The 12,087-nt window shown below is 41.9% G+C and overlaps 2 protein-coding genes across 3 annotated transcripts; one reads left to right on the forward strand and one right to left on the reverse strand.

The window, feature by feature from the left end:
* The first annotated feature begins 2,327 nt into the window (after nt 1-2,327).
* Nucleotides 2,328-6,489, forward strand: LOC117246186 (C4b-binding protein). Of its 2 annotated transcripts, none has more exons than XM_033609964.2 (5): nt 2,328-2,613; nt 2,803-2,967; nt 3,912-4,079; nt 4,163-4,363; nt 4,538-6,489. In XM_033609964.2, exons 1-5 carry the CDS (start codon nt 2,520-2,522, stop codon nt 4,549-4,551), a joined length of 642 nt encoding a protein of 213 aa, XP_033465855.1. In that variant the 5' UTR covers nt 2,328-2,519; the 3' UTR covers nt 4,552-6,489. The 2 variants fall into 2 exon arrangements, with proteins under 2 accessions (XP_033465855.1, XP_033465864.1); XM_033609973.2 differs by having other exon boundaries at nt 2,328-2,607.
* Nucleotides 6,490-6,975: 486 nt separating this feature from the next.
* Nucleotides 6,976-8,992, reverse strand: LOC144464669 (cobalamin binding intrinsic factor-like). The gene is made up of 4 exons (XM_078172410.1): nt 8,848-8,992; nt 8,601-8,742; nt 8,319-8,452; nt 6,976-7,195 (listed from the first exon to the last, which is right to left on the reverse strand). The coding sequence occupies exons 1-4, from the start codon at nt 8,921-8,923 to the stop codon at nt 7,125-7,127; spliced, it is 423 nt and encodes a 140-aa protein (XP_078028536.1). The 5' UTR covers nt 8,924-8,992; the 3' UTR covers nt 6,976-7,124.
* Nucleotides 8,993-12,087: the final 3,095 nt, after the last annotated feature.

A 12,087-nucleotide genomic window follows, 5' to 3' on the forward strand; every position in this document is an offset into this window, starting at 1 on the left:
ATATAGCCTACTTTAATACAAGTCTTTCAATTCAATCTATCAGTAGCCTTCTTAGCACAATAGCCTCCAACACAATGCTGACTACTGCTGAAGTTGAGTAATTAGCTGATACTGTTGAAATTTGTTTCTGTGAAATGTCTCTGTGCAAATTAACATAGTACTGGCTTAAAATGTGGGTGACAGTTGTTGAAGAAGGACTCTATGACTCGGGGTTGATCTGCAGCCTTGCGGGATATTTATTGAAGACACAATATACAGCTTCAAATACAGCAACAATGAGACAGCCCCATAGAGCAGCTCACTAAACATTCTTATACTCCATGTGTGTGTATATGTGTGCGTATGTGTGTGGGTGTGATTTCCTTCCGTTTCCAGAACTTGCGCTTATTTTATCTCAATACTTGCCGTTTTACCACAACTTGTTCCTGCCAACGATATCTGTTTCCCATCACAATGTTTCACCATCACAATGTTTTCCAGGTCATCCTGTTCTAAGACTTCCCCCTAGACTATTCAGGGTTGCTCAGTTTTAGTAAACATGTTTTGCTTCTAACTTGAATTTTAAGGGTCAAGTATTTCTAGGCCTTTTCGCCACCACACAGTTAGTCACCACTCTAAGTGCACTCAAGTTTTGTTTAAAGCTTTTTGTTATCCAGCGCGTTCACAGAGCACTCCTGACACTGTCGATCTGCGAACACGGAGCAGTAGAGCTCCCAGAGTGGGGGAGTGACAATCAACAGTTGGTTAATATGTTCAACAAGAAGCATGCCCCGTACTTTCTGACGACCATGCTCTACTTTCAGAGCAGTTAGAACAAAACCAAAGTGTGCATTGGCGCTCTGAATGACAACTGAACATCCTGGGCTCCTTATGTCAGTTGCTCCATGTCAGTATTGCAGTGGCTTACAATTTAAAAGTTGTAGCGAGGCACATGTTTGAAACGTGTTAAATCACACTGTCACAGGGCGCCCACTGGCTCATCTGTTAGAGCAGGCGCCCCATTTACAAAGGCTGTGTTCGTACCGCAGTGACTGCAGGTTAGATTCCGATCCATGGCCCTGTGCTGCATGTCATCCCCCCCTTTTCTCCAACTTCCACACTATAGCGGTTCTATCAAATTAAGGCAAAAAAAAGCCCCCCAAAATGTATTTGAAAACATTCACACTGTCACAACATTATTTTTCTTGCCCCACTTGAAAGGATTTTATTATAAACAAAGAAATTCCATGACTTTTCCTAAACTTTAAGTGACTTTCACTAATTCCATGACTTATCCAGGCCTGGAAAATAACACAAGATAAGTGCTAAGATAAAACTTTATTGATCCCACACCGGGGAAATTCACATTACAGCAGCTCAAATAGTACAGATAGAAGAGCAAGTTGAACGGCAATAGAATACTTAGAGAATAAAGATAAAATACAGAAAGATATATACACTATATTCACCTTTCACTTATGCACATATGAAATGTATATATGAATATATGTATGGGTATATATTGACAGCATTGCAAAGACAGATACCATAGAGATACCTACTGCAAAGAATATTAGTAGCAGATATTCTGCAGTGAGGATTACATTGTGGAATAAATAAATGAATATGAGATTGTAAAATTCCATAACCCTGGGAGCCCTGCATGGTGCACAAAATTCTGTTCCATTATTGTCAACAAGCCATTGAAAGAGAATTGTTTTTATTTATTTTTAATATGACTCACAGGTCACTACATCGATAGTATCCACCATCTGTACTTCCATTCTGGCACCCCCCGCTGAATCTAACTGCTCTACTGCAGCTCTGTTTTATGATTAAATCGGGCTCTGCCAGACTGGACATTTTATTGATCTAGATGTATTGACTGAGCTCTTGGACAAACAGATATTAGGTGACTGTAAACTGAAATGTTGTTGCTGTAGTATTATCGACTATAAACGTTCATATACTTCTTACGCATGAGATCTGAAATGTTTGTACTCATATGGCAGAACTGTCTGGGTAGACTATGTGAAGGCACACTTCTACTGTACTCCATGAGATAATGTCCTATGATTTTAAGCTCCAAGAATATGTACATACTGCATATTTTTTGACTCTACTACTCAAAAGTACGGCAATATGAGTGCATTTAAACAACCAAATTACTGCTTTTCATTAATCTATCCCTCACATTTCAATCTCCTTTTCCTTGTTTTGCTTTGATCTTAAGAAAAGCTCAGGTGATCAGGTGACTTGCATCATGACAAACCTGCAGCAGTGAGTCTTGTCTCATCATGACATACAGTGCGTAGTGGCATTAGCCGTGTGTAGAAGATTAGGCAGCACCTAGAGCTTAGTTTAAGTGTTACTTACCGGCCGCTCTCTGCTTCCTCACTCTGCAGTCAGTGAACTCAGCTCCACTGGGACAGCTCTTAATGGCCTCATGTCTGTTGAGGATGTATAGGATGTTGCTGGACAATAATATGGCTCAGTTCGCAGTTTTCCACAGAAACTGATTGCATCCAAAGAGAGGCACCATGAGGTTGTATCCGCTGCTGCTGCTGTTGTTCGGGTCCTTCCAAAGAGCCTATTCTCAGTTGCCTGGATGGATTGGTGAGGTGGAAGGTAGTGGTAAGACCTCCTACAATACCAGTGCAATCTTCAAGACAGGAGATAACACAGTATCATCTTTCCTATTGTTGGCCTTGAAGCCTGAAAATATTTCCAGTTTGCATGCAGAACCTTTATGATCTTATCTATTATGTGAATGTTTGCCCAGTTGATGTGTATGAAAATAAGCTAATAAAACTTCTGCCGTAGGTGAGACAGAATGGTTCCCCGAACCAGATTTCATAGACGACATATATTGGACCGGGTCAGCGCCGGTGTGTTTTGGAGGCTGTAGGGCGCGACACCAGGAGCTGAGGAGAGATCCCTGTGGAGACTCGAGCTGCTGCTGGCTCGGCTACAAGTCCCTGTGCAGGGGTAAGGCTACCACAACAGTGACTGGCATTCTGTTGACGTTTGACAGCTGAGTTAGTTTTAGACTCTGATTTAAATTTTACTTAAATTTAGTCCTCCTTACATCAGAGATTTTCGTGTATGTTATGATCTAGCCAGATCACTAAGATCCTCCACTGCTTTACTTTTAAATGTTCCTCATGTGTCCCATAAAAGTACCAGTGAGAGTGCCGTCTGTTTTAATGCCCCAAAACAGTGGGACTCACTGCCTCTTGATAGCAGAATGGCAAGCTCTCCTTGTATTTTGAAAAGGGAATTAAAAAGACCTATGATTTTGATCTGGCTTTTGATTTCAAGTAATATCACAGCCGTTCTTCTTCCTGAATGTGATACCTCAAGAATGCCTTGAGGGAATTTCTTCAAATGTGGCACTCATGGATGAACTGATTATTTGCTGGTCAAAGGTCACTAGGACCTCGCAAAGCATGTTTTTGGCCAAAACTCAAGAATCCATTCGCTAATTATGACAAACAAATATCTTATTAAATAAATTGATGTTCTGCAAAAACACTGTTCTTGCCATTATTCAACGTCATAACTCAGGAACAGAAGGGGAGACATGTTTGGATACTGAATTGGTGACACTAATCTTGGGTGCCCACCTGGAAACTGTGCGATTCTAGATCTTCTGTGCTGCGGGGTTGAAGATGTGTTTGAAGCATCCATGTTTTAGAATTTGTAGCCTTTAATTTATTGATTTTCAATGTTTTATTGTTATAATGTTCTAGTCTTGCAAAACTTGATTTATTGTCTTCATTCTTTATTTTTTTTTGTGAGGCAGTTTAGGCTGCGTGTTTATATGAAAGGTGCTACATAAATAAAGTTCAGTTAATTGGGGCAACTCTGTCTGATTATCCTGTTATGGAGCTTTGTGTCATGCTTTGCCTCTCCTTTGCTTTCTGTGCCAGTGAACTGTGGGACGCCAGATGTGGACTACAATGGAGTGGTGTATGGTAACGACTGGTGGGTGGGCTCTGTGGTGCGGTACACGTGCCGCTCTGGCTTCATGCTGGTGGGAAGCCCAACCAGAACATGCCAGCCTAATGGCCTCTGGACCCCGAAACCTACCTGCCTCAGTGAGTCAACACTGACATGAAGATTTTACAATCCCTTAGAAACGTTTTAGCTCATCATGTGATTTCTCTCTACCTGTCTTCAGGAATGTGTCAGCGGGGACGCATTGAAGTCAGTGAGAGGGAACTTAATGGGACGTGTAACTCCACCTGCGCATACAAGAGCTACTTTGGCCCACCCAAACAAGGCTGCACTCGGATAGACAACTGTAAGAAGAAGGAGACTGGCTGGAAGCGGTTCTTTGCACAGTGTGTCCCTTGCATTTGTGACTGCGCTTTATCATGTGGTGAGTAGCTTTACTGCCACACTGTCAAGAATAAATAATGTAATGTGAGCATGTTGCAATGTTGTCTCAGTGTAAACACACTTGAATGTGGTTAATTATTGCTTTAAAGCTGAATTTGCAGCCTTTCTTTGAGGACGCCAATGCAAAGAACACTTCTGTTCTTTTTATTTTTAGCATCTACAGGATAAACTATGGAGAAAACACTATGTTGACTGTACAGTGAGACATCAGATGAAGACGAAATACACAGACAGCTTGCACGCCGCAGAGTCATGCTATGTTTTCGCTGCTTCATCCCATTGTGTGGACAAATCAGCCGACCGAAATCTGGATGTTTTAAGACATTAATGTAATCTCTCTGGCACAGCACACTAAAGCCAACAATTTCTCCTTGGATTTTATATACATATATAAGATTTTACACTATGACAAGAAGATTTCAGTGCCTCAGGTTCAAATCCTTCTGTGAGTCAGTGGTGAATTATAAGCAAAGCTTAGTCAATCTGTGTGATGTAGGGTGGTGAAAGGGTCAGCGAAGGAAAGTGAAGTGAATTTTAAAACAGTCTCAGAGGCCGTGTCAGACTTGGGTCAAATAATTATTTAAAATACTTGTAATGAGGAGTTTACTCTAAGTGCCAGGTGGTGAGGTCTGTTTCTTGATAAGATGCTCAATTTGGGTAGGGAAATTACAGGTTTCGGTACGTCAGACAGCATTCTCCAGTTGGTTAAATTAAAATGACCAAATGACCATTTGTGTATTAATTACTCACCATGTTTTATACTGAGTTCAAGAGGGAAACTTTGTTTTTTCTCACATGCCTCCACAGTGAGTAAAGAATCCTAAAATGGAGGAAATTCTTGATGCATTAAAGTCATAGGGGTCCACGTTTAACAACAAAAAAACATCAATTTACAAACTCCCACACAACTCGTGCAGTACAATCCAAGTCTTATTTATGTAGCTGTATGCTCAGTACTTCCCAAACACATGCATTTTTACTTTAACTTCACTATTTAAAACACTTAAGCATAAACAGCACATGCGCAAGACAGCGTTTGGGAAGTACTGAGCATACGACTGGATAAATGAGACTTGGATTATACTGTAGGTGTTTTTGTGAGAGTCTGTAAACAGATGTTTTGATATAGTTTTGCTGTTATTAAACACGGCCCCCTTTAACTCCAATTCGGCATGAATTTTCCCAGTTTTTGGATTCTTCGTTCACCGTGGAGGCATGCGAGAAACACAAAGATTTCTTCATAAATTCAACTCAACACAGGGTGAGCAACTGAAATACAAATGATGATTTGAGGTGTGAATTGTTCCTTTAACTTGGTGCTATAATTTCACGTCACAAATTCCACGTACCAGGAACATTGATGCTCTTTTTAACATGTCTGTTGACGTGTTTGTGTTTCTAAGAGCAAGGAAGAAAGTACGACAAGGAGAAAGGGGAAGTGAAAACACAGGGATTAGCGTCTCCGCCTCGTCGCTCCTCCTCTCAGTCCATCTGTCTTGGAGGGAGATGAAACCTTAATCTTGTTACACAGGGAGGAGCTTTGGCAGGGAGCTCAGGGGTCAGAGTTAACACGAAGAGTGTTGTAGACCTTCTAAGCAAATTACTTTTATGGATAGTAAACACTAGCCTATGCACTTAATAATGTCTCAGTTAGTTGTTATGGAAAACATAGCACAATATATCTATTTTTGTTGTTAAATTAAATCTTTATTTTTATATAGATGGATGGACTGTGACTTAAGCTGTCATGAGATGTTGTATGTTTCTCACTTCCCGGTGTTATTCAACCCCTCTGTACTCAAATGACTTTGATTGTACACTTTCTTGCACGTGACATTTCTTCCTATCTTGTCTATGTGTTCTTCAAAATGGTATTTCTATTCATTTCTGATACCCCTTTCAATTTTTAAAGTAAAAAATGAATCATAACTAACTCAAAGACGACACTGGCCATGCATGCACAAACTGTAAATAAATGTTACATATATTTTTCAAACAGCGCCACTTTGTGATTATTTGCTCACGTTGTTTGATCATTTGCAAGCCAGCTGAGTGGGGAGTCAAAAAACATGGCTGCTTACATTGAAACTATACGACTTAATTTAAGCAATGGATTGCATTTTCTTTCTCTCTTTTTTATATGTTTGTGCAGGATGTTTTTTTTCTCTGAACACCTTCAAAATGGCCTCTCATTGTGACCCATTGCTGTCACCCACCTGCATTCACTTATTCCTCAGGATTCGACACCCCGACTATGCTTATAAAATGTTTTGCTTGACTCCGGTCCACCCTCATGCACCCTGATGAAGACCTTAGGGTTCAAACCGGTCGGTGTTGTAGTGTAAGCAGCCCTGTTTTATGAAAAAAGGCTTTTTAACTTAATTCAAGTGCATTTGTTCCTGCTCCACACGAGTGTCTGAAGTTAATTTGTTCTTTTGTCCAGGTGCACCTGTGTTTATTCTTGAGTCTCATATGATAAAGATAGTCCTGGAGCACACTGCTACCATGTTCTCCAGCTGAGTGGGGTTTGCAAAATTTGATTCACATACTCCTTGCACAACTTTGATAAATGACATTGCTCTTGAAAGCCACTAGATGTCGCTGTTTTCTTTATTCTCTCACGTCAGGCCACAGCATTTACAACACTTGATGATCCAAGGAACAGCCAGCAATTAAAACAGAATAAATTCTCCTCCACATCTGATCCTCAGGAGGTACTGCCAAACACATCTGCTTGTTCGTCACTGTCGGGGCCAGGTGCTGAACCTAAGGATGATGTGCTCATTTGCTTTCGGTCTGTAGCAGCCAATTCCTGCGGAAAAGGAAAGGTTTAGAACAGAAACTCCACAGTTTAGTTCATACATGAACACAGATACTGAAAGGAATACAGTGTTCAGGTGTGCTGCTCAGCTCACATGGTGTACCTGCATTAATAGCAATTGGGAGATAATGTGAAACTGAACCCGTGGCATCCTAAAGGAGGGGTACACAATTGTGCAGAAATAAATTCTTGATGGGAGCAAGACATTGGTGTGACGATACCTGACAACAGATGGGACCATATCGTTGAATGAGTCCACTCTTCTGTGTGCTAGGCATGGCGTATTACCATGTAAGGTTCTCTTAGGGTACATTACACAAATGCCACCAGTGACACTTGCAATAGGTGCAAACAGTCACCTGCTAATCATATTCACATGTTCTGGTCCTGCCCAAAAGTTTTGGAATCAAATATTCAACACACTTGGGACAGTTTTTGGCGTGAACCTTGACCCTGATCCTCTTACGGCCCTGATTGGAGTCCCACCACCTACAGCACCGAACGTCCCATTGACAAAGCAGCATGTTTTGGCTTTCACAACTCTATTAGCTAGGCACCCTCAACTTGTTTAAGTACACACAATAGCTGGCTTAAGGAGATCCTAAACCCCCTTGAACTTGAAAAGAGTAGATTTTCCCTTGGAGACGCTGGTAAATCCTTCGACAAGACCTGGAAGCCCTTTATGGAGTTTTTGAGTAAGGCTACCATTCACTCAGATGATAAGTAGATGAGAAAGATTTGTAAAAGAAAGAAATACATTCCTGAAATTCAGTTCGGATTTTGGTTTTGGTGTGCCATCCCAAGACTTTCAGTGGCTCCATGCGGTCACCCCTATGGGAAGTATCTGTAGGCACCACTGCTCTGTACCCCCCAAAAAACCAAAGCAGCGCTCTTAAAGCACCACTAAATGATAGTTGCACTGCCTGCTCATGAACGGCAAAAATCTCACCCAATATATTAAAGGCAGAGAGTGACTAATATCACAGCAATGATAAAATTTTAGAATAATCACACCAGAGGACATCCTGAGGCACCAACGACAACTAATTCTCCTGCCTCATTACAGCTCATTAAGTCAGATATGTTGCACTGACACTCTGGGGAGGATACTCACCCACATCCAGCCTGTTGTACCCTCCTGAGGTTTCTGACAGGATCTCCCAGTAAGTCTGCTCGCGTTCGTTTCCAGCTACTCCATTCACACTCTCCAGCAACAGGCCAAACTCTGGGTCCACCTTCACTGTGAACCTGGCCATACACAGAGAGTCAGGACTATTTATCTACAGCAGAAATGGGTCAGCGCAAGCTTAAATATGTATGAGAAACAGCCCAGCCACCTTTAAGAATAAAGGGTGTTATGCAGAGGTATTAGAGGGGATGTCATGGGCGGTCTTACTTGAAGTCCCGCTGTGTTTCCTGCAGTCTCCTCAGAGCACCCAGCAGCACACCTCCTTCGACCACAGAGCTGAAATGGGACTCAGGAGTCATGTTAGACAGGTCATTCTCCACAGACACTCTGATAGGAAGAGTCGCTGGACCTGCACACCATGTTGCATTCAGTTACAGTGACACTTTACATGATGCACACACACAAAAGCGAGTCATTTAAAGTTTTTTGTATTCATATTTTCTTCAATATTCACCTTTGTCTGTGAGAGCTCCTCGTGTCAACATCAAAAGAAAGCCCACAAAGAGGAGAGCAGCCGGTCTCAGTGCCATCCTGTACAATCTTGTCCCCCAGATGCCCACTACTACTTCAGCTCAGTATTTATAGTGTGCCGAACCCTCCTCTGTGAGCCCTCTCCAGTCCTATAGTATCTTTACTCCTGCAGTCACTTTGCAAAAACATGTTTGTGGAGTTAAATACTCATAGTGACAGCCAGAACACCAACGAGTGTTTGCTCTCATCTCACACATGTGCCAATCAGTCACTGTTAATGTGTGCTATATGAATAGAGAACCACAATTATCTCATGGTCATTTATTTGGTTAATGATCTACCTTATGGTTGTGTTCTCTCACAGCGTATGAATAAAAATGACTGGTCGTTTTTAGATCATTTATGTAGGCAAACTTATCCTACAGAGAGTGTAAGAAAGGTCATCTCTCCTTCCTCGAGGAAAATATTACATTACGCAATCAGGATTTGGCCTTTTACGTAGAAGTGGATTTAAATAGCACCCTGTGTGTCCCTATAGCAGTCCTATCAGTCAAGACTGAAAGTGGCCGTGCAGCACATTTACTGGAAACTAAAAACAAAGCATCCATCTTTATTTTGGACACCGACATGTCTTCAAGTTATAGGAAAAATTAGACCAAGATATGTTGCAACACAGTGCAAACCTGTGATGATTTACAGGTGAACGCAATGGCAGATCCTCCTACAGGCATTACAGGCAGCCGCCTATAGGGCACCACCCAGTGTATGTGTATGTGGACGGAATTAAAGTAAGAGAAAAAGAACAGGGCTCAGTAAAAAAAAAAAAAAGGAAGAAGACTAAATTTGTACATACTATTCCTTTGTTATGTATTAATATGTATATGTTAGCTATGTTATGTATTTGTGATGTGTTGTCATTAGGGAGTGTTCTTTACTTATGAGGGAGGGGGTGGTGCAAAAATAAAAAAATAAAATATTTTTTTCGAGCACTGAAGAGGGACTTATGTTTTTTATTGTGGCTCAGGAGAAGAGCATGTAAACTTAAAGAGAAGGTGATTTTGAAGGCATGTTTTTGTTCTTTTAAAAATCGGCAAATTTACACCATTTATCATTGCCAGAAACTGTAAAAACAGAAATTATCACTGAATTTTCAAATTTCCTTTGTTTGAAGAGAGATATTCGCATAGCTAACTGTCTTGGATGCAGCCAGGTGTGTCGGAAAGTATTGTTTAAATCTTTGAGACCTTTGACAAATTACCAGGAGGACCAAAACATTAGTGTTACTAATAAATTGTGAAGCTGAGCAAGAGCAGGGTGCAGGATTTTCTCTTCAAAGATTTTAACATTTCCAACAGTCTTTGGACACATCATGTGCAAAGAAAACTTCCAATAGGAAAAAATCCGATTTTAGCTTGAAATAGAGCTCGGTCTCACTCCAAAGTCGTCAAAATCAGAAACCAACAAAAGAAGGTGTCCTTTAATGTCGGCATGATACGCAGCTGGTTGTCATTAGTTTAACAGTCCAACGCAGGTTAGGTGGAGCAGTGGTGGATGCATCCAACAAACCTCCACTTTCACCCGGGAAACAGTTGCTCACGTCCCATAAGATTCTAAGGCCAAACGCAGGTCTTTTTCCCTAAATCCAACCACGTTCGTTTGTTGTTGATGGAAAAAGAAATCATCAGTTTGCGGTGTTGTACCGACATGAGCCCCTTTTTAGCATTGGCAGTATAAAAACAAAATTGGGGAGTGCAGCAAAATGCCGCCTACCTACTTTTGTTCATACAGAATGCGCCTTTGTCAGAGCAATGGGGGGCGTGAGCAAGTAACAAAATGTGTAGCTCAGCGTGTGACGTAAACAGTGACGTGGGAGGGAAGCCGCGGCTGGTCAGTCCTTCTGCGATTCTCTCGTAAGTCGGCCCGTCCTTCACCGTTCCCATCATTTGACGGTTAATGGCCTCTTTGTTTGCGAGGGCAAAGAGGGCGCACAATTCCTTGTCTGCCCAGTTGTTCATCTTTACAGTGTCTGTCAGGTTTGCGTTTCCCTCTTGCTATTAGCTGCACATTCCTGCTATCAGCTGTTTCCTGTTAGTCTACCGCCAGTGGGTCACACATGCAGCATCATCAACAGCTCCTCCCGTGGCGGAAGGGCGCCTCGTTCTTTTTAAACCAAAAAGGTTCCGCCAATATGTCTCCACCTCGGATCAACTCGCCAATCTGGCTTTGTGTGTCTAAACAGTCACAGCTTACCAGCAAAACGGCCCAACATTTGCCGAAAATCTGGCAGTGTAAAAGGGGCTATAGTGTGTTTATTTCGAAAGAGACTGTAAACGTTAAATTTCCTGAGAAAACAGAAGTGTATCTTGAAAGCAGACAATGCATGTAACAGGCAGAACTTGACATAGCGTCAACAACCAACGCACCCAGGGTACCTTGCATGTTGTATGTGGATGTGGAAAGTCCATACCCAAATGTAATTTATGTCGCGAGGTCGGAGTGAGAATGTGTTGCATTTTAAGTTTTGTCAAAAATAGACCATTTGCACCAACCAGCATGCACAACAAGGGTGAAAAAACAAGGTTTCTTTGAGCTCCAGGATTTCGTCTTCAACTTTTAGCTTTCAAACATCAGAGGGTAAGTTATAAAAATCTAATAACTAATTTATGATGGGTCATGCATTTTTCGCCACTCACCCATGGAGGCTCAAGGAAAAATATTTGTACCTTGCAGCCACCCCGCTCTTCTGACAAGTAGAGAACAGTCCCTTAGCCCTTGTTCTTGTTTGTTTGATTCTTCTGTCTTTATTGGGGGAGGGGAGCCTATAGGTCTGGTCTGGGCCTGGGCATACAGTCTCCAATCTTTGCCATCAGTGTGATGGATTCAGGTTTACATGTGTTACACTGTCTTTGTCCAACAGTGTGCTCCTGGCTGATAATAAAACTATAGAGGAGGCACATCAGAGAGGCAGAGACAGAGAGATGGGTTGTTGTGCTGAAATCAGTCATGTGGCGACTGGAGAGCTCGTTTTAATTTGGTCTGATTAAGAGCCAGGTGCGATTGGCTAAAAATGGTTTTGATTTCCTCTCAGGGGTGATGTAAGGCATGTAGGGCCCGCTTGAACGCGAGTAACCCCGGCTGTTTTACCGAAAATAACCCGGGCACTGCAGCATCAGCACCAGGCAGCTGCGCAGGTGCGGCCTTTAAAGAGACAGCGGGGCCTCAA

Source organism: Epinephelus lanceolatus, chromosome 11 (assembly GCF_041903045.1).
Source record: "Epinephelus lanceolatus isolate andai-2023 chromosome 11, ASM4190304v1, whole genome shotgun sequence".
Lineage (NCBI taxonomy): Eukaryota > Metazoa > Chordata > Actinopteri > Perciformes > Serranidae > Epinephelus > Epinephelus lanceolatus.